The sequence below is a fragment of the Paramormyrops kingsleyae genome, chromosome 7 (genome assembly GCF_048594095.1).
Source record: "Paramormyrops kingsleyae isolate MSU_618 chromosome 7, PKINGS_0.4, whole genome shotgun sequence".
Classification (NCBI taxonomy): Eukaryota; Metazoa; Chordata; class Actinopteri; order Osteoglossiformes; family Mormyridae; genus Paramormyrops; species Paramormyrops kingsleyae.
Window position 1 is genome coordinate 27,276,712 of NC_132803.1, and position 25,918 is coordinate 27,302,629.

At 43.4% G+C, this 25,918-nt stretch overlaps 1 protein-coding gene across 2 annotated transcripts; it reads left to right on the forward strand.

Moving 5' to 3' along the window:
- The first annotated feature begins 2,884 nt into the window (after positions 1-2,884).
- On the forward strand, positions 2,885-21,780 carry LOC111857301 (PDZ and LIM domain protein 2-like). 2 transcript variants are annotated; one of them, XM_023837988.2, is made up of 10 exons: positions 2,885-3,196; positions 6,570-6,703; positions 7,294-7,445; positions 8,784-8,835; positions 9,323-9,444; positions 12,243-12,300; positions 16,242-16,360; positions 19,293-19,420; positions 19,858-19,948; positions 20,547-21,780. In XM_023837988.2, the coding sequence occupies exons 2-10, from the start codon at positions 6,608-6,610 to the stop codon at positions 20,737-20,739; spliced, it is 1,011 nt and encodes a 336-aa protein (XP_023693756.1). In that variant the 5' UTR covers positions 2,885-3,196; positions 6,570-6,607; the 3' UTR covers positions 20,740-21,780. The 2 variants fall into 2 exon arrangements, with proteins under 2 accessions (XP_023693756.1, XP_023693758.1); XM_023837990.2 differs by lacking the exon at positions 2,885-3,196 and adding an exon at positions 6,925-6,967 and having other exon boundaries at positions 6,576-6,703.
- The last annotated feature ends 4,138 nt before the right edge of the window (positions 21,781-25,918 follow it).

A 25,918-nucleotide genomic window follows, 5' to 3' on the forward strand; every position in this document is an offset into this window, starting at 1 on the left:
ACCACTGTGTGTGTATACAGCCAGATTTGAACCAAAAAACACTTGGGCTAAATCAGAGTATCCTACCACTAGAACGCCGTTCTGTGATGAAGGTGGTATTTTCCAATCATTACACCTTCTCTATTTGGCTAATAATAGTTGATTACGTCAAATAGTCATCCTAACCCTACTGGGAACCAATACAGTAAGATGAAAGGGGGAGTGACATGTGAACATCTCGATTGATTGACTGCATTTTGAAGTATCTACAGTGGCTTGGAAGTGTAGATAACTTATGTAGAGAACTTTACAGTCTAACATAAAAGAGACAAAATAAATACATAAAAATGCCCCCACATTGCAATATCCTTAAACAAGAGGTTATCTACAGTATATTGCAGTTCTATTGAAGCACTTCCAGCATGCCTAGTATACATTTACATGAGATGGGTCAGATTTGGTGAAGCATGCAACAAATCAAACTCAATTTGTGCCCTTTGTTTATACATACATACATATAAACTAGAGATGCATTTCTGCAAGAAAATGCTGTCATTCCTCAAGTGTTGTAGTGAAAACTGGCCTAATAGAAAGTCATATTAAAATGTATTGACGTGAATGGAGAATAAACGAGGGGTGATAAAAGCAAGAAAAAGAGTGCGGGTCAAAAGAGACAGATGTGTGTTCAGGAGGTGGCCTCTAAATGGGGAAAATGAATAGGCTCCTATGGAGAAAATAAGCCACAGAGAAAGAGTGGATGAAAAGACGAATGCCGGTCATGGCGGTTACAGATATGCGCCCTCGAATCAGGTCAAATTTGATGGCTTTATGAAGTCAGGCCTGCCCATGTTAGTCTATGGGGAAACGGACGAAAGAAATGGACAGAACTTGCGAACGAGTGCAAGAACGTGTTTACACGCACCCCACAGTATGGGTCTCACATTTCTGTGACTTATGTTAACAATGTTAGTGCCATTTTGTAATTGTTTAATTAATTTTGTTTCTCACGTTCTGTTGGTTTACTGACATTTTGCGCCAGAGCCCCTCCAACAGCAGTGGTCACTCACTCTCTCTCTCTCACACACGATATATGAGCGTTTGTAGCGGATATGTTAATTAATGCCGCGTCGACAGATATGGCCTCGATCGTATTTAAGAGAGAGAGAGTGACCACTGTTTAAGGGGCTCATTTGTGGCCAAATATCTTTTTTTGCATTGAAATGTATATATGTATACATTTTAGTAAAACTATACATTTGATTTGATAGAATCTGTCCGATTTTGGTCTGCAAGTAACGTAGGCTACGTTTCATTCGGCGGGCGTCCGATTTTGGTCCGCCAGGTAACGTTTTATTCACAATGTTGAATGTATGGCGGGCGTTCGATTTTCCTCCGCCACATAACGTTTCATGCAGAACACAGTCAGAGGCTTTGGGGATGTTGTGAATGTTACAGACAGGTCAAATTTTACAAATACATTCTTCAGGCGTCTAATTTTGATCCTATCGCATAATTATACTGCTTAAACGCCTTCAACTTATTTATTTTAAAGAGGTTTTGAGTGACGATACATGGGAACAAGCATTTAAATAATTTCACACACCACACCCGACAGAGATAGCGGCTTGCATTTAAGCATTTTTGCTCATAATGAAATGTAGGCCTAACCAAATGAAAAATTTATAACAAAACGATTACCTGGTGCGTGTCCTTCTACAGCTTGTCTGCAAACTATGGACGCATTCAGAGCGTATAAGAATTGCGCGTGCTTACAACTGAAAATAATTATCATACTTAACCTGGCAACACTATTTTCTGATTAGCTGATAGGTTAAACGTTACCTGGCGGACTAAAATCGGACGTCCGCCTAACGCTGTGAATGAAACGTTCCTGGGCGGACCAAAATCGGACGTCCACCTAACGTTGTGACTAAAACGTTACCTGGCGGACTAAAATCGGACGTCCCAAAACGTCACGGTGACGTCGCTTGTTAGCTTGGTTAACCCCTACCCAGCCCGAACTTTAACCATAAGTAACCAAACTAAATACTAGACTTTTTAAATTTTTTGATTTCATCCTGATTTTTGTGGGGTCCCCACGACGTTAAAATAATAGGTTTTTATTACATTGTGAGGGCCATTTGGTCCCCACAATGTAATATAAACATAATCCTAGGGTGACCAGATAATCCATGTCAGGGAGGACACTCTGAGCTAGGACAGGAATTGTAAATTACCATTTCAATTAAAAGGACCCGCATTTCACTTGAGCAATGAGCTCTTGCTGTGTGCTGATTGGTCAGTCTCCTATAATCATGCATGTGTCACTAATGCTAATGTGAAACAGCTGGATGAGTCTTTCAGTCAAGGAAACAAACCAGTCAAAGCACAAGAAGAGCTGAACTATTTAGCCGAGCACAGGAGCCTTTCAATTAGAAAGTAGTTTGTAAAACCCGAAGTAGCTCAAAGTGTCCTCCCTGACATGGATTATCTGGTCACCCTAATAATCCACACAAACACACGCGCGCGCCTGAGCGCTCTGGACACAGGAATAATTTACCCATATAGCACATACCACCAATTTGCGGATTAAATTTCCCGTATCGTGCATGGCAACTACGCAAACATACAAACATATACGCAATACACGTGATTCAGTGCATAAAATACTAAAACACCAAAAAGACAAACATGCAATGCACATATTTTTAAAAAAAATACTTTTATAATTGTGTTTCCTGTGCACACCTTGAATTTGTCGTCATACTTTCCTCATCTGGATTTTTGTTTCGTTCTGACTTCTCAAATGGGCTGTTGAAAGGGGGAAAAAAATCACAATAATAAACGTCCTTAAGATTTAATGCGTTGTCATTCTTTTTTCAATACAACAAGGACACCGTGTGGGTCCCTCGTTCACAAACGCCTCTAAATGTTGTCCGCACTCCTTCTGCTCATTAAAAGCCGTGCGTACAGCGTCAGAAAGCAGCAAAATACCATGGACTTTAATTCGACGGGGGCAGGGGAAGCACTGAAGTATACTAACGGGATCATTTAATGCTCTGATTGCGCCTGGTTCCGGACGCGCCCCAGCGGAGTCCGGTCCGGTCTTTGCTCTGGGTTCTGTATGTCCTCCTGTCGGAGGATCTACGCTTCTGAAAGTACCAGATGCACTGACATCCAGTGCCTCTCATTTAACCCCTCGAACCGCAGCAATTCGGTAGGTTTACTGGAAATATTTTGAAACCCATTTTCTGTACGTTCGTTTGCATTGTCACGTCACTTTAATAGATATTCTATAAAGCAGGTAATACAATGGTCTTCATAAATTTAAGCCGTTTTTCTTCTTGGGTATGGATCTGAATGGAAAATGTTGTTTTATTAGTTTTAGAAATGCACAAGGTAATGTAGGACGGGTTTTTAAGTGCAGATAGCAAAGTCTTCGTTGCGTAATTAAACTGTGTGACAGTTGCCTTTCTATGCTGTTCTTTATACTTTTTTCGGAGTTCTTCTCTATTTAGCAAAATATCAAAGCGATAATAAGATGTACCATCACCGCTTTTGATATCTGCTTCAGTTTTTCCGACATTGATGGTTTCTATAAAGTGTACTTGTGCCAGGCATCTAGTTGTTGCGCCTAGAAACTACTGCTATCGGAGCACCTCACCCATGAATATTGAAAAGTTGTCTTTGTTGATGATTATTGCACCTTTATTGTCATGTTATATTAACAAGCTCACATGAAATACCAGCCTTCAGGATGTTAGGGTAATTGGTAATGGACTGGCATTCTGTCCAGCGTGCACCCCTGTCTTGTGCTCTGTGGCTCCTGTGATAGCTTCCAGATCCCTCTGTGACCCTGTCCAGGACAAATGGTTAGAAGATGGATATATCAAAAAAGTATTTACAAGTATATATTTTAATTTTTCAGGCATACTATCACTTAGCACTTAGCATTAGTGTTTCCATTTCTACCTCTTTATAGGTACAGATGAAGAATGAGTTCAGGTGAAGGTCACACATCTCCCAGTGCTGTTCACCGTGCAGAGTCTGAACTCACACAATGAGCCCTTTTCCTGGCACCTTCACATTTAAATTACTAAGGATGGATGTGCTGTTACTTCAAGTACTAATGCAGCCCTTTCCACCATTTACAGAAGTATTGCTCTGATGGGGTTTGATGAAAGGAATGTCTGAAATGAAGGTTTGTCTGTTGGCCAAGATGGCTGAAATGGTCCTCGTTTGCTCTGCCAAGAAGTTTAATGGCATTATATATCCAAAAAAGCACACCCATCTCACAGTTAGGTACCCTGTCCCTTCATGCTGTTGTGTTTTTAGAGGGGTATAGGTTTTGTTAAAGGTACAACAGAAGAGTCTTCCTGGGGCATCAAGTGACCTTTGAGCCACAAGCCCTGGTATGTGTGGATATTATGGTTCCTAATAGCCTCTTTTCTGTGTACTGGACTAATACCATCACTGGAACAGTGTGGATGTGTGAGTTTGGTTTAGAGGGGTGTGTCCTGAATTGCTGGGGGCCACTGGACACTGGAAGTAATGGCACAGCTAAGATACACTAAGGCACTGTATGGAAGCACTGGGACATGAGAGTGATGCACGGACACCTTAGGCTAACTGAGACACTGTCTCAGCACTGGAATGCTACTTCACTGTAGAGAGGTGCATATCACTTTTAAAATCCCTTGTTGTGTGCCTGTTTCAGTCCCTAAGGAGAGAGGTCAGGTAACAGGGCCAATAGACTTAGAACCTGAGGGTTACTTGCCTGAAATTCATATGGAATTCTTCAACAATATCGTTACTTTTTTTTCCCCTGACTTATGCCAATAAAGATAAAAATCATAAACTCCTTTGGATAAAATCGCTAGCTAAACAACTTTATATAATATACCTTCTACAAAGTGTCCCTATGAGAGGGATTCAGCTCAGAAACTTTATCGCTACATCTTATTGGATATATTATCCCTTTGGCCCTGGAATCCCATTTTGGCCATAGTCTGATCTCTCTCTGTCCTCTCGGCCATTCCGCGCTTCTCCTGTTTCTCAGGAGGTCCGTGTGAGAAGGGCAGGATGGGTCACGGACACATCCCTAGAAACAGGAGTGCTGTGGCAGTGCTATACGAGTTCAGGCACCATCAGGGGAACGGCATGCTGGGAAAAATCCAACGTCTCCGCTGGAGCCTGAGCACCTTCAGAGCAACCTGAAACAATAATAATTTAACACCCCCCCCCCACCCACCCAAAAAATGCTAAGAATGTTAAGTACCTTGCAAATAAAAACCTGGACGTGCCAGGTTCACTTCCCCTGCTGGTGTACCTTTCAGAAAGCTACTTAACCATAATTAACATGCATTGATGGGTACAGAAATGTTTGCTGTAAGGTTAAGGTCTTGTTAAAAGTGCTGGTAACACTTTACTTGAGGGGACACAAATAATAGAGAAATACACTCTCACGTAATGTATTGCCCAGAAACTAAGTGTTAGTTAAATACTGATCCCTTGTCCATTCATCATTAATCAATCTTTAAGGTTAACAGTTATCAAACAATTTAAATATGCATGTCTTCATTTTAGGCAAGTATCAGGCAGGGATTATACAGCGTTTGTATGGATCTTCTGTGTTAGGCTTGTTGTTTAGGGTATAGTCCAGTGTTTATGTTGGCCTGCAGCGTAACCAGACCCAGGCTATGGTGATGAGAAGTAAAAAAAAAAAACACCAAACAAGGTAACACTTAACGGTACTTTAGCAATAAGTAATGATTGTTTTGAACTTTCTTAATAGCGTCCTAATCAGGCCTCAAGCAACAGCATAACACAAGACTCCGGAGCCGTAGAAAGCTCAGCCAGGGATGAATCATGTGTTTTCCGCTCTCCAGAGGATTGATAGGAGAGGTCTGGTTTCCTGAGGAATTGAGGCTCTGATAAAGACCCAGTGTACTGACTGCTGCCTTAGATAGCGTTGCCACCTCTGACCCGATTTAGTTACAACAGCCTCCAGAAGCAAATGAGAGGGAATTTGGCAGGTGCTTTTCCTGTTTTGCTAAATCTATGAGTGTAAACATATCAGCAGCCTTGGAAATGGTGCTGCTTTGTCCTTAAAATTATGTTCTGCTACTTGTTTACAAGTATATAAACAGCAAGTGAATTTTATATATATATATATATATATTATAAAATTTTATATTTATTATAAAATTTTATATTTATTATAACATTATATATATATTAATAAATATATATATAACAAATATAAAATTTTATTATATATATATATATATATATATAAAATTTACTTGCTGTTGCCCGAGGCACAGCTATGGAACCAGAGTCTGCCAGCCAACCAATTAGCATTTACTTGACTACGCAGGGAGAAAATGATTGGTTGCTGTATGATGTTGCATGACTTCTAAAGAGTTCTTGTTGTGTATATTCCTCAGAGGGATGTTACTCTATCTTTTTCACTCTTTAACAATCGTATACCACAGTTATTTTTTTCTTTCTCTATCTCTGTTAGTATCCCATCCATTCAGCTAGTCATTCAGGGTTTATCCTTTTCCTGCTCTACTAACATCTCACAGGTGGCTGTAAAGACAAGTGAGCTACAGCCTGTGGTCACATGATGCCTCTGACAGTAAACCTGATTGGCCCATCTCCCTGGGGCTTCCGAGTATCCGGAGGGAAGGATTTCAAGAAAGCACTAATTGTTTCCAAGGTGAGCCCTGAATGCTGAGTGGGATAGAGCCTCAGGTTTGACATGTTGGTTGACCCAGGAAAAGCTCACTACTCTTTCCACTCCAGCAGCATCCAGAAGTTTTGCCTGCTGGGTGATTTTGGGCAGTGAGGGTGTAGAATAAGTTATTGGTGACATTACTGGGACAATGTGGTTGGTAATTTGAGGTGCCAGATCTTCCTTTGTTTTGTTATCTGTGACAGACTGGTTGCTAATCTTCTGAATTGAGGCATGATAAGAAGAAAGGTAAGCTCGAGATGGCTCTAAACATCTTACGTTACATGGCTGTCTGTGCTGTGCTAGTTTATTGGTAAGCATTGCAGCAGTATTTAAGGTGACGTTAGTCTTGGAATAATGTTTTGGCTAGTTTTTTGGGGTGCTTTTCAGGAGAGTATACAATGTCTGGGGTAAGGACTTAACAGCGGCAGTGCTGAGGTGATTCTTGTACCATATATTTGTTAGTCTGTACGTCTTTACGTTTGCCTGTTTTAATTTGCTGTCTTTTTGGTGATGTATATGTTTCTTTACGTTTTCATGTGCCCCCTCTCTTGGCCTCACTTTTCCTCTTCCAGGTCAGTGGGGGCAGCAAAGCAGAGCTAGCAGACCTGCGGGTAGGTGATGTCATCCTGGAGGTCAATGGGGAGAGCACAAGTGAGATGCTGAACACTGAGGCACAGAACAATATCAGAAGCTCCAGGACACTGCTTCGGCTGCTGGTTGCCCGGTAAGGGGCTTTCTTCACTTTGAACACTCATAGCAATCTCCTCCTCTCTGGGAGTGGGTTGCATTTCAGGAGGACGCATTGTTGAACTTGATAGCAACAAACTATGCTGGCCACTGTGGACTAGAAAAACATCATCAGAAACTTGCTATATGCATCAAAAGACCCGAGCTTCCTCAGAAAGTAGTCTTCTCTGGCCCTATTTGTACAGTACACTACATAGTGTACTGAGTCTTCCTTGCTGATGCATCCTACAGAGCATAACCTTCCAGCTGCACCCTGCTCTGTGCACTCTAAAAATTGCGCATTCAGCAGTGTGTGCTATGTAGTGTACACTACAGTACTGAGAGTGCCCTTTAGAATACGTCCTACAGCACACACCCTTCTGGGTGTACTCTTCTTAGTTCATCCTATGAATTGTACACTACAGAGTGCGCACAATGGAGTGTACTGAGTGTGCCCTTTAGTATACATCCTACAGCACACACCCTTTTGGGTGTACCCTTCTTATGTACCCTACAAAGTGTACACTATAGAGTGTACACTATGCAGTGCTCTTTGTGGAGTGCACACTATGGTAATGACAATGATGCCACTGCTGCCATCTGCTTCAATCTTTGAAAAAGCAGAACAGTGCCTGAAAACAGTCTGAACAAACATCATCTCTTTTATACATCTCAACTGGTTCTTGTTACTGCTTTATAAGTTCACAGAATCATTTGAAAAGCATGGCTGTGCTTTGTTTGTTAGTGTCGTCTTGTCTAAAGATCTTGTGTAAATGAGCTACCTCCTTCTTCACGTCCTGCTCCATGATTGGTGGCTTAACCCATGAAAAAAGAAAAGGTTAATACATTCCAACAAAGTCAGCAGGGGAAACTCACGTTGCTCCACACACAGCAGTTACTGCCTCAGTATTTCTAAACATTTAAATAATGATGGTTTTTTTCAGTTTATGTCTTAGAAGTATGACTTCCAGAAATGTGTGGCTGGGCTTTGGCAGAACCATTCTGTTGCGGTGGATTGTTGAAGCCAGACTGGGAAGCAGAATTTCCTCTCTAGAATCAGTGGAGGCCAGATGTGGAATTCTGGTCCCAGGTCAACCATGACCTATGTTGTGGGAGAGGACCTGGTCCATTTGGGGATGTCCCACACAGAGTCAGGATAGAAACATCAAGGCAAACCTCATCCCAGGCTAGAAATGCGTGTCAGCACCCATGGCAACTATATGTAGGGAATGCAGTTTATGACTAGGGTGTTACCCAAAGGGTGAGTGATTAGGGAGTACCACCCAGTTTGGAAACAGCTTCTAATTAGTTCCTTTCTGTGTTTGCGCCCCCGCAGGCCAGGACCACCTGGTCCGGGATGCACTGATGGGATCACTCCTCCAGAGCAGGTCAGAGACCTTCCTGCACAGTTTTTTGGGGGGGGGGGGGGATTGAGCTGATATGGCTGCTGGCTGGGAACAACGTGCACACATGTGTACTGTTTAACATACTATGACTAGGTGGAGAAAGGTGGGAGGAGCAACAATGATGTAATATTCTCTTCTAGAGAAGTTTATCCATTACTGATGGATGTGCTGCAGAACCCAATTAAGCACAATAATATTACTGCTATGTTTTTTTGATTTCTCAATATTTAATAGCTTGCGCGTGGATGTATAAGCCTTCATATAAAGATCAATATTAGCTGAAGTATCTGCTTTTATATACATTACCTGTTGTAGTGACTTAATCCTTCCTATTAGTATATTTTGATTTTTTAGATCACAGATATTGGCTCAGTACTGCTGTGTGTGCTCTGTGTTTCATTAAAAACTAGGATTTGATGGTTAAAAAAAAAAAGCTCAGTGATGTGCACTTCCGTCTTCCATACTGAAGGAGGTGCTCTTTGCAAGTCAGAGCAGCAGCGTGGAGCCCGTCTCATCCAGAGTTAGTTTCCCAGAGCCACCCGACAACCCCAAGGGGATTATGGGGACCCATACTCCAGCCAAAGCCAAGAGGTAACAGCTACCGAAGATTTGTTTAGAGGGACTTTTATGTGGGGTTTGGTTGCTGTACAGCTGGGTTCGAGTCGGGTTGTAGTTTTTAACTCTTAAGCAAGGCAATGCAATGCACTAAAGATACCAATGCTGTACTGGCCATTAAATTTCCTCATTTATGCCCCATCAATGACAGCCAAACCCTGTTCCAAACCTCCACCCAAAAGCCACAGGAAAGCCATCAGCTGTCTGTAATCAGCTGTCATCAGCAGTGCTCCAAGCCCCAGGACCATCCCACCCCATTGATTCTAGCAGCAGAAAGCTTGTAAATGATACGAAGATGAAGCCAATCATATCAAGGCAAGCCAGTCTTCGGAACTCAGAAAGCGTTTCCAGACTTTCGTTCTGCAAGATGACCTACAGTTTTACATTAATAGATAACAATTTGGTAATTTTCCTTAAAAAGTCAGTCGAAGACACTTTTGTAAGCATGACGGTGCCACTATGTCTAATTCACATGATTCAAATCATGTGCAATTCTGTGACAGAACAAAATATTTGTGTTATTTGTTGAGCGTGATCAGTATCAAAACAAGGGCCGACACAGCCTGTGGCCCCCAAAAACCAGAGCTGAACAACTATGTGGTGAACAGCAGTAGATTGGAACAGGTTGATTGAAGGTGGGTGTTCATGCTAAGATTGTGTGTCCGTGGGAAAAGGACAGTAACTGACTGAACAGCAAATTTCCAAAATTCACTCAGTCCATTTTTAGTTGTTTCTGAGATGGATCCACCAATGTCAGGCTTTCACATCGTGTGTTACAGTATTAGGTACCAAAACTCAGTCAGTCATGTAATCCAGCAAAGAACTTTTGTTAAATTTCCACACTTAGTGGATTCACTAAGTCCACAGAAATGGCACTTATTTACAAACGTATCCCATCTATGTATCCCATAGACTGAGTGAGTTTTGGAAACTTGCTCTTCAAATGGTTCAATGCATATAAGACACACTTTATGGCCAAATGTATGTGGACACCAGCTTATCCAACATCTCACTCTGAAACCAAGGGCAATTACCATGAAGTGTGTTAGCCCTTTGTCGCTATAATAGCCTCTACATCTCTGGGAGGCCTTCCATTAGATGCTGGAAATTGTCACTATTCAGGTTGACCAGGAGGCATAAATTTGCCAAGCTGACATAACATCCCAAGACGGTGCAACGGTGAAGGTATCCTGTATCTCTCCTGTAACCTCTCCCGTATCTCTCCTGTATCTCTCCCGTATCTCTCCTGTATCTCTCCTGTATCTCTCCCATATCTCTCCTGTATCTCTCCCGTATCTCTCCTGTATCTCTCCCATATCTCTCCCGTATCTCTCCTGTATCTCTCCTGTATCTCTCCTGTATCTCTCCCATATCTCTCCTGTATCTCTCCCGTATCTCTCCTGTATCTCTCCCGTATCTCTCCTGTATCTCTCCTGTATCTCTCCTGTATCTCTCCCGTATCTCTCCCGTATCTCTCCTGTATCTCTCCTGTATCTCTCCTGTATCTCTCCCGTATCTCTCCTGTATCTCTCCCGTATCTCTCCCGTATCTCTCCCGTATCTCTCCTGTATCTCTCCCATATCTCTCCCGTATCTCTCCCGTATCTCTCCTGTATCTCTCCCGTATCTCTCCCGTATCTCTCCTGTATCTCTCCTGTATCTCTCCTGTATCTCTCCTGTATCTCTCCCGTATCTCTCCTGTATCTCTCCCGTATCTCTCCTGTATCTCTCCTGTATCTCTCCCGTATCTCTCCCGTATCTCTCCTGTATCTCTCCCGTATCTCTCCTGTATCTCTCCCGTATCTCTCCTGTATCTCTCCTGTATCTCTCCTGTATCTCTCCCATATCTCTCCTGTATCTCTCCTGTAACCTCTCCCGTATCTCTCCTGTATCTCTCCTGTATCTCTCCTGTATCTCTCCCATATCTCTCCTGTATCTCTCCTGTAACCTCTCCCGTATCTCTCCTGTATCTCTCCTGTAACCTCTCCCGTATCTCTCCCGTATCTCTCGCGTATCTCTCCTGTATCTCTCCCATATCTCTCCTGTATCTCTCCTGTAACCTCTCCCGTATCTCTCCTGTATCTCTCCTGTAACCTCTCCCGTATCTCTCCCGTATCTCTCCCGTATCTCTCCCGTATCTCTCCCGTATCTCTCGCGTATCTCTCCTGTATCTCTCCCATATCTCTCCCGTATCTCTCCTGTAACCTCTCCCGTATCTCTCCCGTATCTCTCCTGTATCTCTCGCGTATCTCTCCTGTATCTCTCCCATATCTCTCCCGTATCTCTCCTGTAACCTCTCCCGTATCTCTCCCGTATCTCTCCTGTATCTCTCCCATATCTCTCCCGTATCTCTCCTGTATCTCTCGCGTATCTCTCCTGTATCTCTCCCATATCTCTCCCGTATCTCTCCTGTAACCTCTCCCGTATCTCTCCCGTATCTCTCCTGCATGACCCTCCTATTCTGTTGCCAGTTTATTTGCTGCAGATTACATGGCTGTCAGCAACAGGTGTGGCTTAATTAGCTAGTTCCTCTAATTAATATTCACCCATGAGCCCATGTCCTTTTGGTCATATAGTGCATATTGAATATAATTATCCATTTAAGAAAGTACTTGGAAAACCATATTCTGTGTTGGAAATATGCTCTGTGATTAATATATCCATATATTGGCATTTTATATTTCAGGCCTCAAAACCTCCACGACAGACACTGGGGGCTCTGAACCTTCTTCACTCACTCTCCCTCCAACATGTACCTGCTCTGTGTCTCTACAGGTTGTGCAGCATCCAGCCTCGAACCTTCAACCACGGGCTTGCCAGACTTGCAGCCCAGGTAACTGGGTCTTCTGTCCCTCATCTCTAGACCTTTCTCCACCCACACGTCAAGGATTCCTCCAAAGCATATATACTTGATTCATCAACTCAATACCTTCCACCGCTCCCAGTGATCCCAAATGTGTCCCACATGGTTGTTGTTATGAGACGTTTGTCGGCTCTGGTGGCCCAACAGGAGGGGTTGATAGGAGGTTCTAGGTGTCTTCTACAGAGCATCCAAAGGAACCTGGCAGTGAGGCGGCAGCTGTTCCGAGTTGCCATCATTAACGTTTCTGCATTTGATGTTTTACATGTCACAGGCTATGCAGAGAAATTCATTTGTCAATTATGAGATTGGATGGCTCTCCAGCCAGTAGACAGGAAGTCAAAGAAACATAACACTCTCTGAAATGCATATACAAATGCCATAATGCTCTTTGGAAAAACGTGGAGCTGTACGGAGAGAAGAACTCTGCAGTCACAGCTGCAAAAAATTACAGTTTTTTTTTTTTGGATGTAATTTATAGCTGAAACTTAGGCAGATGGTGAGTGTGAGAAGAACGTCAAGAACGGCATTAATGAACTGGAGGCGGCCCAGGAGACCCTCTGATCTCAGTCATGATTGGAGCTCTGGCTTCTTTGACTGGGGGATCCTGTAACTGCAGTGACAGGACGCCAACTTGCACAATGTCATATGGAATGCTATTTGTTAATGACACTCCAGACAGACATATCACAAACAAGGGTCGCTGGTTTTAGTAATAGGACCTGCTCCTTCATTTTTTCAGGTAAAGCATCTAAGTTCAGTTCAGTTGTGTCAAATGCATTAAACTATACATTGTTTTGGCAATTGCAAAGGGCGAGACGGTGAAACTCTTACTATTTATTTGGCCAATGATACCGGAGATGGGAATCACTCCAAAGAACATGTGTTAAGGACCTGTCCCCTATGATTATTTCTAGAAATGAAAACAGCAGATGGACAGGTCAGATATAAGCTGCAATGATGAATTATCCATCACCCTGAACAAAACGACATACTTACTATAATCAGGCTATGGCAGACAACTAGCATTTAGAGGTATGCCGCTGTAAGAACCTTTGTAGATGATCCATAGTCACTCATCTGTAAGGAGCCTGCAGCTCAGCTTTGACTGAAGGGAGGCGGGTTTCTTACTCTCCTGACCTGGAGAGTAGGGATGCCAAGACCCAAATGTAACCCCCCCCCCCCCCCCCCGACTTCCCGGAATCCAACCTTTCTCATGCCAGCCAGACCATGAGAAACCTGTTTGTTTTTCCAGGTCTTTAAGTAGGAAGGTCGAAAATGGGCATTCTATCCCCACTGTAGATCTCTTCCCCCCCCACCGTAGATCCCCCCCCTCCACTGTAGATCCCCCCCTTCTTCTCTTCATGAGCCTGGATGTGGGTGTTGGTCTTTCCTGTCCTTCTATTTTTTTTGAGCAGTGGAGATTGTTGACAAAGAGAGGTGGATAGTTCAGGTCCAGGGAGAACAAATCCACACCAAGATTTTGTTTCAACCGACCTGCTGAGTGACTGTGACTCTTTATACTCGACTGGTTGGTTGAAACAAAATCTTGGTCTGGATTTTTGCTTTCGGGAACTGAACTATTCATCTCTGTTGACAATGGACATTGGTTGAATAAGAGTAGAATCCTTCAGCCCTTTGTCGCTGCGGCTGTGGCCAAAGGAGTGTAGGGTGCGTGTTAGCATTCCCCACACTGCCGCTGAGGATACCACCTAACATTTCATTGTTTTCTTTTTCTGCCACATTGTTTTTTGTTCCTGCCACATGCTGGCAACTGATGAGGCGTTACAGCTGGCCAGTGAGCGTGATGATGTAGCCTGACGATGCACCACAAACACTTTAGCATCTGGTCCTACTGCCGGTTTCACTAAGAACACTGGCAGTGGCATGATGTAGAAAGCCTGGGGGATATTAGATGCAGCTTTCAGTTGAGTCGCGTGTGTGCATGGCTGAATGAGTAATTCTGGCACGACATCGATGATCCCTTGGCAATTTTGTTCTAAGCTGCTGGCATCATATTTTGTGAATGACAGAGGCACTTCTCATACTCGTAACCCACCCACTCCCCCAAATCGAAGGCTGTAGTCAGCACTGTGTCTCGTTAGCGCCACCATAAACGGCTGCAAATGATCCTGCAAGAGGTGGGCCGCCCTGGGCCTCACTGGAGCAGCATGTGTGAAGTTCATTAAATGCTCACTGGCCAGGGGCGCCAACTATGACTCATCACTGATACCAAGTCAGCATGACCAGGGACAAATCGGTTCGGCAGGCGCTGGCCGTCTTGGTCACTGGGAGAGGTTGGGTTAAACCTCCCACCATGGAGAGCATTTTGGGACCATGGATACCATCAAATCTGAGGAAAGATTTTTATTAGAGCTCACTAAACGATGAAATTGTAATTATGTGGCGCGATGCAGCTGTCCAGCATTGTAAAGGGAATGTAAATAGAGCATAGACACAAACTGCATCCAGGGAGCGTTTGAGTCTTGCCAGTGGTCTCCGTGGAGACGGACTCCCGTTCCTCGTGGCCGGCCTGTGGGACTGGGAATAATTGCATGTTGACTTATTTTCAGCCACATTCCTGTCGCCCCACTCCGATCCAACACAAACAGGCTGCAGCCTAGGCCAGACTCCATTCCTGGTCTCCTGGAGGGGTACTGTGGGTGGGGTGGGGGGCTGTGTAATTAAACAGAATGTGGGGTCGAATTGGCTGAAATGTGTCTATAAAAGGTGAAACGAGCGGGAGCACTGTATTTTGGTCTATCAGCGGCTGTCTGAAGCAGTCTAAGCAGGCTGTGCCGGGGAGCCGCGCCGGGGAGCCGCGCCGGACATTAGCGAGGCCTCCAAGGCCACAGTGTCACCCCAGAGGCCAAGGGGAGGCAGATGAGTTAAGGGGTGGGGTCTGGATCACTCTTCCTCCATCTCTCTCAGGTCAGACTAAGCATGGTTGGATGGAGGCTTGCTGGAGCAGACGTGGTGCTGAACACTGATTCTCAGCACAGACTTTACAGTTTGCTCTGCAGTCCCTGATCATTAAATCACTTTAGCAATGTAAAAGCACCATTAGCCGATAAAAGTATGACTAACGGGACTAACGCTGTTCTGTTTCGCTTTTGAATTGGGTCGTGGAAGTTGCTGGAGCACAGGCCTGTGATTGGCTGGGGCATCCCCCTGGCGGAGCTCACAGGAAGCCCAGGTTCCGGGATCTGTCTCCCAAATGTCCCCCACGATGTAATAAAAACCTGTTATTTTAATGTTGTGGGGACCATATTTCAGGTCCCCACAAAGATCTGTGAATGCAATCAAAAAACAAAAAATGCTGAAAGTCTCATATTTTGTTTGGTTACTCATGGTTAAGCTTAGGTAGGGGTTAAGGTCATCATGTTGGGATTAGAGTTTACTCCATAGAAATGAATGGAGAGTCCCCACTAAGATATAACTATGAACCTGTGTGTGTGTGTGTGTGAGCAGGTGTACCTTACCTTATGAGGACACAGTGCGCTGGGTAGGGGTTAAGGTTGTCATAGTTAGCATTAGCATTTTTCCCATAGAAATTAATGAGCGGTCCCCATAAAGATATGTTTACCCAACGTGTGTGTGTGTGTGTGTGTGTGTGTGCAAGTTATACATCTACGTACAGGGTCCCTGAATGGATAAAGGGCTCCCTCATGTGGACAGAAAGAGTTATTAGTTGTCCTCCGTCCATCTGTCAACTTGTTGTATAAGCAACACAGAGAAGGGAAGGTGTCTTTTAAGGAGAAAATTAGGGCTAATTTAGGTGCTTGAATGCTGTTCTAGGCATGAAGTCGGTGGGGGGGGAATAACGGTGTTTAAATGAATAATGCAGGAATTTGGAGTAGGAAAATGCGAACTAATTCAACCTTTCTTCCTTACTCTGTCTGCATGTCTTCCAGGATCTCCTCTCAGCCGCCGAAAAGGGCAGCTCTACACCCAGTCTGACTGCCCCCCCCCCAGTAAGCCTGCTCTCCCCGGACCCCAGCGATACAGAAATGCCCGCTCCTCACAGACAAAGGTGAGCATTTTAACAGGCCCGGTACACCCCCTACGGAAGAAGAATCTTGGCAGCCATCATTATGAATAACAGAAAGGTCTATATGTGTGGCTTTTCGCTCCAACCACAGGCAGCCTTGCAGCACTAATTACCGCTTGTAGCACTTACATACCATTTGTAGAGGTAACATATCATTTGTAGTGCTAATGTACCTTGTAAGCATTATACACCTTTCTGCAACCTGTAATACAGTGTTTCTCGGACCAGTCCGTGGGGACCCCCACACAGTCCATGTTTTTGCTTCCTCCCAGCTTCCAGGGAATTGGGAGAAAGCAAAAATGTGAACCGTCTGTGGGTCCCCAAAGACTGGTCCGAGAAACACTGCCCTAGTTAAAGGGAAAAGAGAGGTGCAGCTGAAAATGTTAAATTCCAGAGCATAATGCTGAAAAGGTAAGGTGAGATGCTGACGTGCATATGGTAATATTTCTCAAAATATCTCTGTTCATAATATCACAAGCATACTCATATCTTCACTGCTAAAAGCATGGACAATGAGGTCATAGGTCAGGGTGTCAAAAGTCATGTGGGGCCATACGCCGTCTTGTGGTCCGTCTCCACGTGCCAGAGGCTATTGCACTTATCTTGGAAGAAGAGCCACAAGCCACAAAATACCAAAAAACTGGAAAAACCACAAACCTGCGCAAACCTTTCTTTCTGGAAAGGAGAAACATTGTATTTAACATTTTTAGTCAGTGATTTTTTTCTTATTCTGAGATTTTTGTAGATTCATTTTTTTGTTCGGATTCGCTAAGCGCATTAGAAATTTTAAATTAATGGGCAGTTTGCACAATGCATATGTGTGTGAGATTTCCTGATATATAATCAGTACAGTCTGTTCAGTCTAGTAGTAAATGGGAAAATGTGTAAATACTGAAAACTATATTTAGGCATTAAGAAATTATAGCAATAAAGTCATAGTCCAATCTGGCCTTCATCATCCATGCCCCAATGATATTTTTCCGCCTGTTAAGTTGTGTTTCCATTTCCCCAATCAGAGGACAGCTCCAATTACAGGCCCGCCCCTTTTGTTATTTCAAAGCCTGTGAGTGGCTGACCCAGCTCAGCATATCAGCCCTCCCGCTCTCTTTCATGTGTGAGACTGATTCATTCCTGTGGGGTGTGTGTGTTAGCACGTCTGTGTTTGTGTACGTACGTGCATGTATTCTGAGAAATACAGACTATCACAGCAGGCTGGATAAACGCAGATGCTCCTATCCTGCCCACCAGCATTAGCAGGCCTATGAGAAATTTATTTTGATTTTCAGGTAAGTCTGTTCATGTTTTGTCTTTCTTTTTGAATATTTACATGACTAAGTCTCAGAAAAAACACCCAGTGATTTTATATTGGAATATGTCATTTTTTGATACAGCTCTTATTTATTTAATTTTTTATTAAACATTCATTCTGAATAGTTCAGTGTCTGCTTCTAAACCTGGATTTCAGCACTTTCCCCAAGGGATGACTTTGAAGTTTGATTTTTTTTTTTGAAGTTTTTTGGATCTCTGGATTGAGTTAGGCATGCACTTCTAATGGAATAAAACCAAAGAAATATGTGGGTGCTTTTTTTTTTATTGTAAGATGACAAACACCTTACTGTATAGAGTGCCTTGTGAGATATTTCCGACACAGTATGAGAAGATGCTGGTCTGTTTGTTGTCCTTCTTGGCCTGAGTTTAAGCACCGATAGGAGGGATTGAGATGATGATGTGGGGTATTAGGATGCTGCTTGTATGACTGCTGGTATTGGAAGATCCTTTATTATTTACATGTACTGTTGCACGTTTATTGTTGCATATTGAGATCAGCAGTTGTTGGTTGCTTGTTTGAGATTTTTGACTTGGAATCTCGTTTGAGATTATTTTTATGCTTATATTGAGCTTAGAATAATAAAAGAGGCAGACCTTTCAGCTACTTATAAGAAGCACACACATGCAGACGCATGCACACACAGACAGGCTCACGTGCAAGATTGTTTTTCTCTTACAGACAATATGAAAATATAAGCTGATGTATTCCATCCCCTTTGGGAACAGATGTGTGTATTTATGGCAATATACAAATCATACAAAAGGAGAATATTACTCATGGGAAGCATAAAATTAAACAGCTGCAGTAGCAAGTTTTTGCTGCCTGTGGTATTTTCTCATAGCCAACCCGCTGTGTTCAGGTAACACTCATTAATTACGTAACAAGCAAACTGTCTGACGGAGCTGGAAGCTTCATTCCACTTCGCCGTAAACCCACTGAAAAAAACAGTAAATACGGGTATCCCTGCTTGCATTGTGATTGCAGATGTTTCCTGTTTCAGCTACACCGGAGGCTTATTAAATGTAATAAGCCATTTACACGTTTAAATGTGTGAAGGCAGAGATGCGGAGTGGCAGAGAGGGCTCAACACGCAGCGCCCTGAGGATTCGAGGTCTACTGTGTGTGGCATAATTAAGGGTATTTAATACACCTATTCATGCAGGAATAAGCCAGGCACAGGACCATAAATTCATTCTGTGCTTTGCTTGCCAATGAACTAAATGAACTCAGGTATGGAGCTGTTTGGCCACCTCTTCTCCATATTTAGAAAGCTGTTTTGGAAAGATAGTCCATGTTATAAAACAGTGAATCAGGTATGTGTAGCACATCAATAACGGTGCCACATGACATAAATGATTATTAAAAATCAATCCTATGCTATACAATGTGACTGTGAACAGGCCACACACAGCATTTCGGTGATTGATGGTTCAAAATATGTATTTACATTGGGTGTATGAGATGTCTTTAGCAGGTGCTGACATGGCAGACGCATGTTTGAGCTTACAATATAAACATGCTCATGTTCTAGTTACTAAATGGGCCTGTTAAATTAGCTAGTTAAAGACCATTGTTCTATTCCAGCATGGAGAGGCTGGATCGTGACTCCGAGGTCTACAAGATGCTCCAGGAGAACAGGCACTCACGCACCCAACCCCGCCAGTCATACAGCTTCCGCCTGCTGCAGGAGGAACTGGAGGCAGGAGAGAAAGGTGAGACCGCAGCTCCTGCCTGTGCCCAGCAGGGGGCGCCGCTGCTCCATACATATCTCTGGCAAATACGTCAAAGGTGGTTTAGCAATAGAGAAATCTGGATACGCTGCTAAAAAGAAAACCTCCCGGATCAAATCTAGAGAGTTATGCTCAGAGCACTTTCAAGCCAGGTGCTCAGTCTGCAAAGTCTTTAAAGGCTTCCACTGTTTAAACTGGCAACATGTATATAGCAGCTTGCAGTTACCGTATCAGCAAGAGCCCATGGTAATTTAATGGGAAGGGAAAGTGTCCTTGTTACTCCTGTGTATAATGAAACACCCGCTGGCGTTTCCCCCCTAAGCCCAGCAGTGACTGCTGAGACCTGCTTGCTTGCATGAGCAAACTGTCAATGTCCCCTTCTCTTAATGAGGACACTCTCCACTCTCCGTCCGCTCCAGGTGAAAACTCGCGATTGCCGCCGCGGCTGAGCAGCTCCGCCTCTGGCTCGCAGCAGCTGCACACCTGTGAGAGATGTGGCACCAGCATTGTGTGAGCTTCTCAGTTCCATATGAACCGCCTGCAGCACTGTATAATCTCAGGCCCCCGTACTGTTGTATAGACTCAGAACTTGGTACTGAGTTGCTGTACAGACTCTAGCAGATATTATTATACACTTAGGCTGTTGTATTGAATCATTCAGATATGTATGTTCAGGTTGCTGTAGAGAATGATACAGTTGTACAGACTCAAACCACAGTATGTACTCATGCTGTAATATAGACTCAGACCAGTGTTAATATCTAGGCTGCTGTATAGGCTCACATTGCTGTATGGACTCAAACTGCTGTACAGACTCACATTGCTGTATGGACTCTGCTGTGTTGACTCATTACTGTATGGACTCACTTGGCTGTGTTGACTCGGACTGCTACGTGGACTCACATTGCTATATGGACTCACACTTCTGTACAGACTCACGTTGCTGTATGGACTCTGCTGTATTGACTCACATTGCTGCATGGACTCACTTGGCTGTGTCGACTCGGACTGCTATGTGGACTCACACTGCTGTATGGACTCACACTGGTGTATAGACTCACACTTGTGTCCGACTTCTCTATGGACTATCTGTCCTCCTTTCCTCCAGCACGCAGGCTGTACGCATCACAGAGGGCCGCTACCGACACCCAGAGTGCTACTCCTGTGCGCAGTGTGGCCTCAGTCTGAAGATGCGTGGCCACTTCTGGGTGGGGGATGAGATGTTCTGTGAGAAGCACGCCCAGGAGCGGTACCGAGGTCCTGGCAGTGGGCGCCGAGCCGCCGTCTCCCCTCCCCATTAGACCCCCCCTCCCCCCCCAGCATCCTCACTTTCACAGATACCGGTCACTGTGTCAGACCCTGGTTCCCCGTCTAACTCTAGTAGCTGCTCCAGCAGTTGAAGCCCAGCTTGGCCACTGGGATCAGGCTATTCAACCCCATACTTCTCCAAAGCCCTGGTCCTCACCCTCTAAGCCCTGTGGTGACAAACTGCCCCTGTTATTTTGTCTACTGGATTCCTCCATTGCGAATGAGCTGGACAAGGACGCAGTGGTGGAGAAGCAGTACCTAGAACCTCTATGATCTTTGACTCTCTTTTAACATTTTTTTTAGAGAAATTATAAGTGCTCCTCCTCCCAGCAGTGCAGGAGAGAACCATAGAAGGCAGCATTTGGCTTTGATTGGTTATATAGCATCATACATTTTAGGCTGATATCAAGTGCTGCCTTGTCCCATATTTTATAATGTAATTCATAAAACAAGTTACATTCATGTCAGTTCAGTAGGTGATTGTGCCTTATGTGTCACAGGAAATAGAAATAATGATAAAGATCATTGCACCTGAACTCCTAGACTAAACACAATGAAAGGTAACTGAAAGGCATGTATTTTTCTTGATCTTATCACTGTTGTACATGTGGGTGTGAAAATGAGATTTCCTTATCCTTTGGGCATTTTCAAAGTAGCTAGTTTTAACCAGAATGAAAACGGATTGTCAGGTTTTTTGTGCTTACTGAACTTAAATATGAACCAAAGACATTCCATCTAGTTGTTTTGTGATAATTTGCAAACATCCCGGTTGATAAGTGGTCTGCCTTTGGCTTTTTCTCTTTCTTTCTGAAAGCTCTGGAATGATAGCCTGCTCTCACTATACTATGATATTTGACAGTGTAATGCCAGATTTTGTCAAGAGAGCTGGTCCGATTACCGAATGTGGAAGGAATTGCGATGGGATTGAGGTACAGACCTAAATTAAGACGATATGCGTGACAGATTCCACAGTGGTATGGAAACATATCGCTCAAAGTGAAAATCCCCAAAAAATAAAACGCAAATTGCAGTTATTTGGTTGTGGTGACTATATTGGGCTGGAACCAGTTGTTTTAACAGCTGGGACATGTAACTGGGACTATTGTAACGAATTACTATCAGATAATTCAGTCCTGTAGGTCTATGTGCCGATCGCAGGCTCTTGCTGGATGGCTGCTGGAACAGAACCAAGTCAGTCAGAGTAGTGCTGTTCTCTACAAGAGATACATAACAGTGATTGCATTAGTACCAGTGAACCAGTGTAAAGTTTGAACATATCCTGACAATTTGTAACCATCTATGCGTCTCTGAAAACGCTAAAGAAGAGGCAATGGTACGAACACAGGTGAGCCACTTAAGGGTCTGAATTTTTAACAGTTTTCATGGAGTTTGAAATCTGTTTTGGTTTGTACTAGTGTGCAATTTGTGCATTTACATTTACCGCAAACTGAACTCCTCTCAAATAAATTTTAAATAATATAAAAAGAATAAAATATTATAAATATAATAACCCTGTGCCCTCTGAAAGGAACATAATTGGCCTGGATGTTCCTTCACTAGCAGCTGTTGTCTTTTCCATAATCATTCTCGTTATTGCTGTTTTATGAGGGACCGCTTATAGCCCACCTAGGTTCGTACCCTACTTCATAGACACGCTGCTTTGCAGGGATGCAGCGGTTTAGGTCTCCGAACCTGAGAAGCCGCTTTGCAGTGGGTTTCAGTTTCACAATGTGTCGGATTTGCCGAGTCTTGTGGTCCTGCCACCTAAAGGTCTCCGCTGTGAGTCATCATGTGTGAATTATGTTTATAAAAAGCAACAATGACAACTTTATATATAGGGCAGCACTCGTACATGGAAGAATGAATTCTCACTCCAAGGTTAAAATGGAATAGGCCAGGACAGTCGTAGTCTGCATATCCACTATGATGCCAAGCAAGAATGGCGCCAAACTAGTAACTATTATGATTATTATTACAATGAAGTATGTGGTGACAGAATAATAAAATACGACTTCATGATAGTTCATTTTATGCTGTATTGTTCCAATGTGAGGAATATACAGATAGCACTGGAAAAAACATTGCTCTGCACGCTGTCAATATCGATTTCTGTATCTTAGATTAAACTAAAAGGTACATTTATCTTCAGCTAGGGTACAACTGCTAGACCCCTGAGGGTACACCCCCAGTGACAAGTCACTGTATCCTCAAAGATATAAATTGGTACCTTTTTTCTGACAGTGTACAGTAGGTCTGTAAGACAGCATTTATTCACAGAATGCAATACCATATAGGGATGAAACTGTATGGATTATCAATGCATGGGGAAAAAAACTTTACAGCACACCCTGATCGCAGCAATTGAAATATAAAATTAAAATACGCAGTGCCCGTCAAAAGTTTGGACACACCTTCCCACAGAAAGGTTTGTTTGCACACTCACACGTGCACACCTAGGTCCAGGAAGGTGCTTTTCAGAGCATTTATCTTAGGAGCATCTTCCACAGGAGAGCACTGCTTCCCTGATTTTTCCAACTTTGTGACACACCTGCATCTGACTGACCATACAGCCTCACTTGTTTTTATATCCTGGAGTTCCAGTGCCTGTGATCAGAAAATCGGTGGTTTGAGCCTGGCCTTTGAAGAACAGTCACGTGTCCATGGGTGCTTCAGCAAGGCCCCCCCCCCTAGTAGGGGTGTCACACATTGGCTGAGCCTGTGCTGTGCCCTGCAAACTATAGTAAAGAGATTGGGTAGACGAAGAGAAGAATTCCAATGTACTTGTGCAAATGGAAAATAAAGGATTTATTGTTTTGGACTGGTCCTTCACAGGAAGTGGTCTTATCACAACAAAGCTCACGCTAGTCTCGTGTGCCAGCACACAGGAATGTTAAAAATGCCAAATCATGCCACTTAGTGCCTCTGGGTAATATCCATCTCTCTCTGGTCTTCATCATTAAAGAGTGGAGGGTAGAGTGATTACCCACTTTGGGCTGGGCACACCATATTGTGTGAGAGAATCTATTTTAATATGCAAAAATACTAACTCCTAATAACACACCTGTGCTTCAAGTGGTAGCAGATGTCAGTGAGCTGAGAAAATTTGCAAAGGACCACCACCTTCAAGTGTGAGCGGTCACACAGTCAGTCAGCCATGCACACACAGACAAAAGGCAGAAACAGGCCTGCAGAGCCACTCTCAACCCAGCGGCAGCAGGTCTGCTGCTCTGAAGACAGGAAGTTAACACTCATTAGTCACCTTTTGCGCTCCGTTGTGGGAGATTTGGACCTCGGCTTTTCAAATGTCATATTGTTGATACTGATTGTCTAAATGTCAAGCCGTACTACAGCTTGCAGTATGATTTTGATTCTCTAGCACCACTTTCCATTATAGTTCAGTAACACAGAGAGATAAAGAACCAAAAAAGCCACCCCTCGGCTGATTTTGCTGGCGTATGTGTGTGCAAAGATGATGCTTCTCTCACCGTTACAGTGTTCATGTCAGTTTGCCAGTTTTGATATCTTCATATATTTCTATAAGACTGCAACTAACAAAATGCCCATCCAAGGATAGGACCTCTAAAAAACCCTGACTACAGACCGCGTATTAGAAATAGACTGCCCTCTGCTGGGTAATGAATGTAATTGCACCCCGGCAGTCCCAAAACCCTAATTCTGATACACAATATCATCAACGACATTTATGGTACTACTTCTAAATCCGGTAGTAGGGTAACCAGATAATCCATGTCAGACACTTTGGGCTATGACAGGATTTGTAAACTACCATTTCACTTTAAGGACTGAGTTCTTGCTGCGTGCTGATTGGTCAGTCCCTGATAATCATGCATGTGTCACAAATGTTAATGTAAACAGCTGGATGAGTCTTTCAATCAAGGAAACAACCAGTCAAAGCACAAGAAGAACTGAACTATTCAGTCAAGCACAAGAGCCTCTTAGTGTTAAAGTAGTTTGTAAAACTTGAAGTAGCTCAACCTGTCCTCTCTGACATGGAATATCTGGTCACACTATCCGGTAGCCAAGAAAAAAAAAGTTTTTTTTTCAAAAAGTACAATCTATGTCCATAAAATTTTAGTTTCCATGTTTGTCACCCGTCTCTGTGTCTTTTCGATGCTAAACCCCTATCGTTCTCTCACGTTTACTTTGCTTCCAATTCAAGATCAAGACATGTTAAGAGAAACAAGAAATCTTGTCTCATACTAAAATTAGATATTTATGCGAAAAACAAGCGGGCGTGGTATCCATGATCAAGCAGCTGTTGAACTACTCAGAGGTTGCTGCAAGGTTATAGGGGTAGTTGCGCAAAATGTATCGAAGCATTAAGCACCGAGTCGCTGACTGGAGGCGCTCAGATGGGTTACTGAGCAACGCGTCTCCTTAAACCTCAGCAGCGCAGCGATCGTTCCACGAAAAATGAAAGGCGTATACTGTGTGCAAAGCACGACAGGAGTAATTAAGTGCCACTGTGGGAAATGAATTACTTTTATCAAAACATCTGTGGAGATGGTCAGCTGGGATTTAAATAACCACGCCTTTCAGATTAAAATCTGACACAGCAGTTGCTATGATGAAACAGGACATATACCCAGTTTCCCTAAGTAGTCCAACACATTTCAATGTAATCAAATCGTTAAGGTCTGACGTCTTTGATACTCTTTTTATGTCACGTACAAACCCAAATTTCAAAAATCCAAATGATATTTCATTAAAATAATCTATTCAAATAATCAACATGTTATTGGAATACAAGACTCATTGCAAAATTAATTTACATAAATGCGGTCCAGCCAAACCGGTTTCATTAAACCTAAGCATGCATAAAAACATTAGTAAAAGCTAGACAGTATTTGCATTTTATTAAACTATGTCAACGGTCCAGAAAGCTTGCATTTTGACCCCTCCCCTTCTCACACCAAGGTGGGAAGTCACATCAACAAATAAACTACCCCGGTCCAACGATATCACGGAAATACACGGTGTCGCTTAATCCCATTTAATTTTAACAGAAGTTCTGAACTTCTCGCTTTGATGTAATTGTCGATGGACTGTTGCCTGGCGGCCGAAGCTACCTGTTAACGCCCCCTTTCCGTATCCTCCTATCAGCAGTTTAAATTCAAATGATTGATAAACATTGAACCAATAGGACACCAG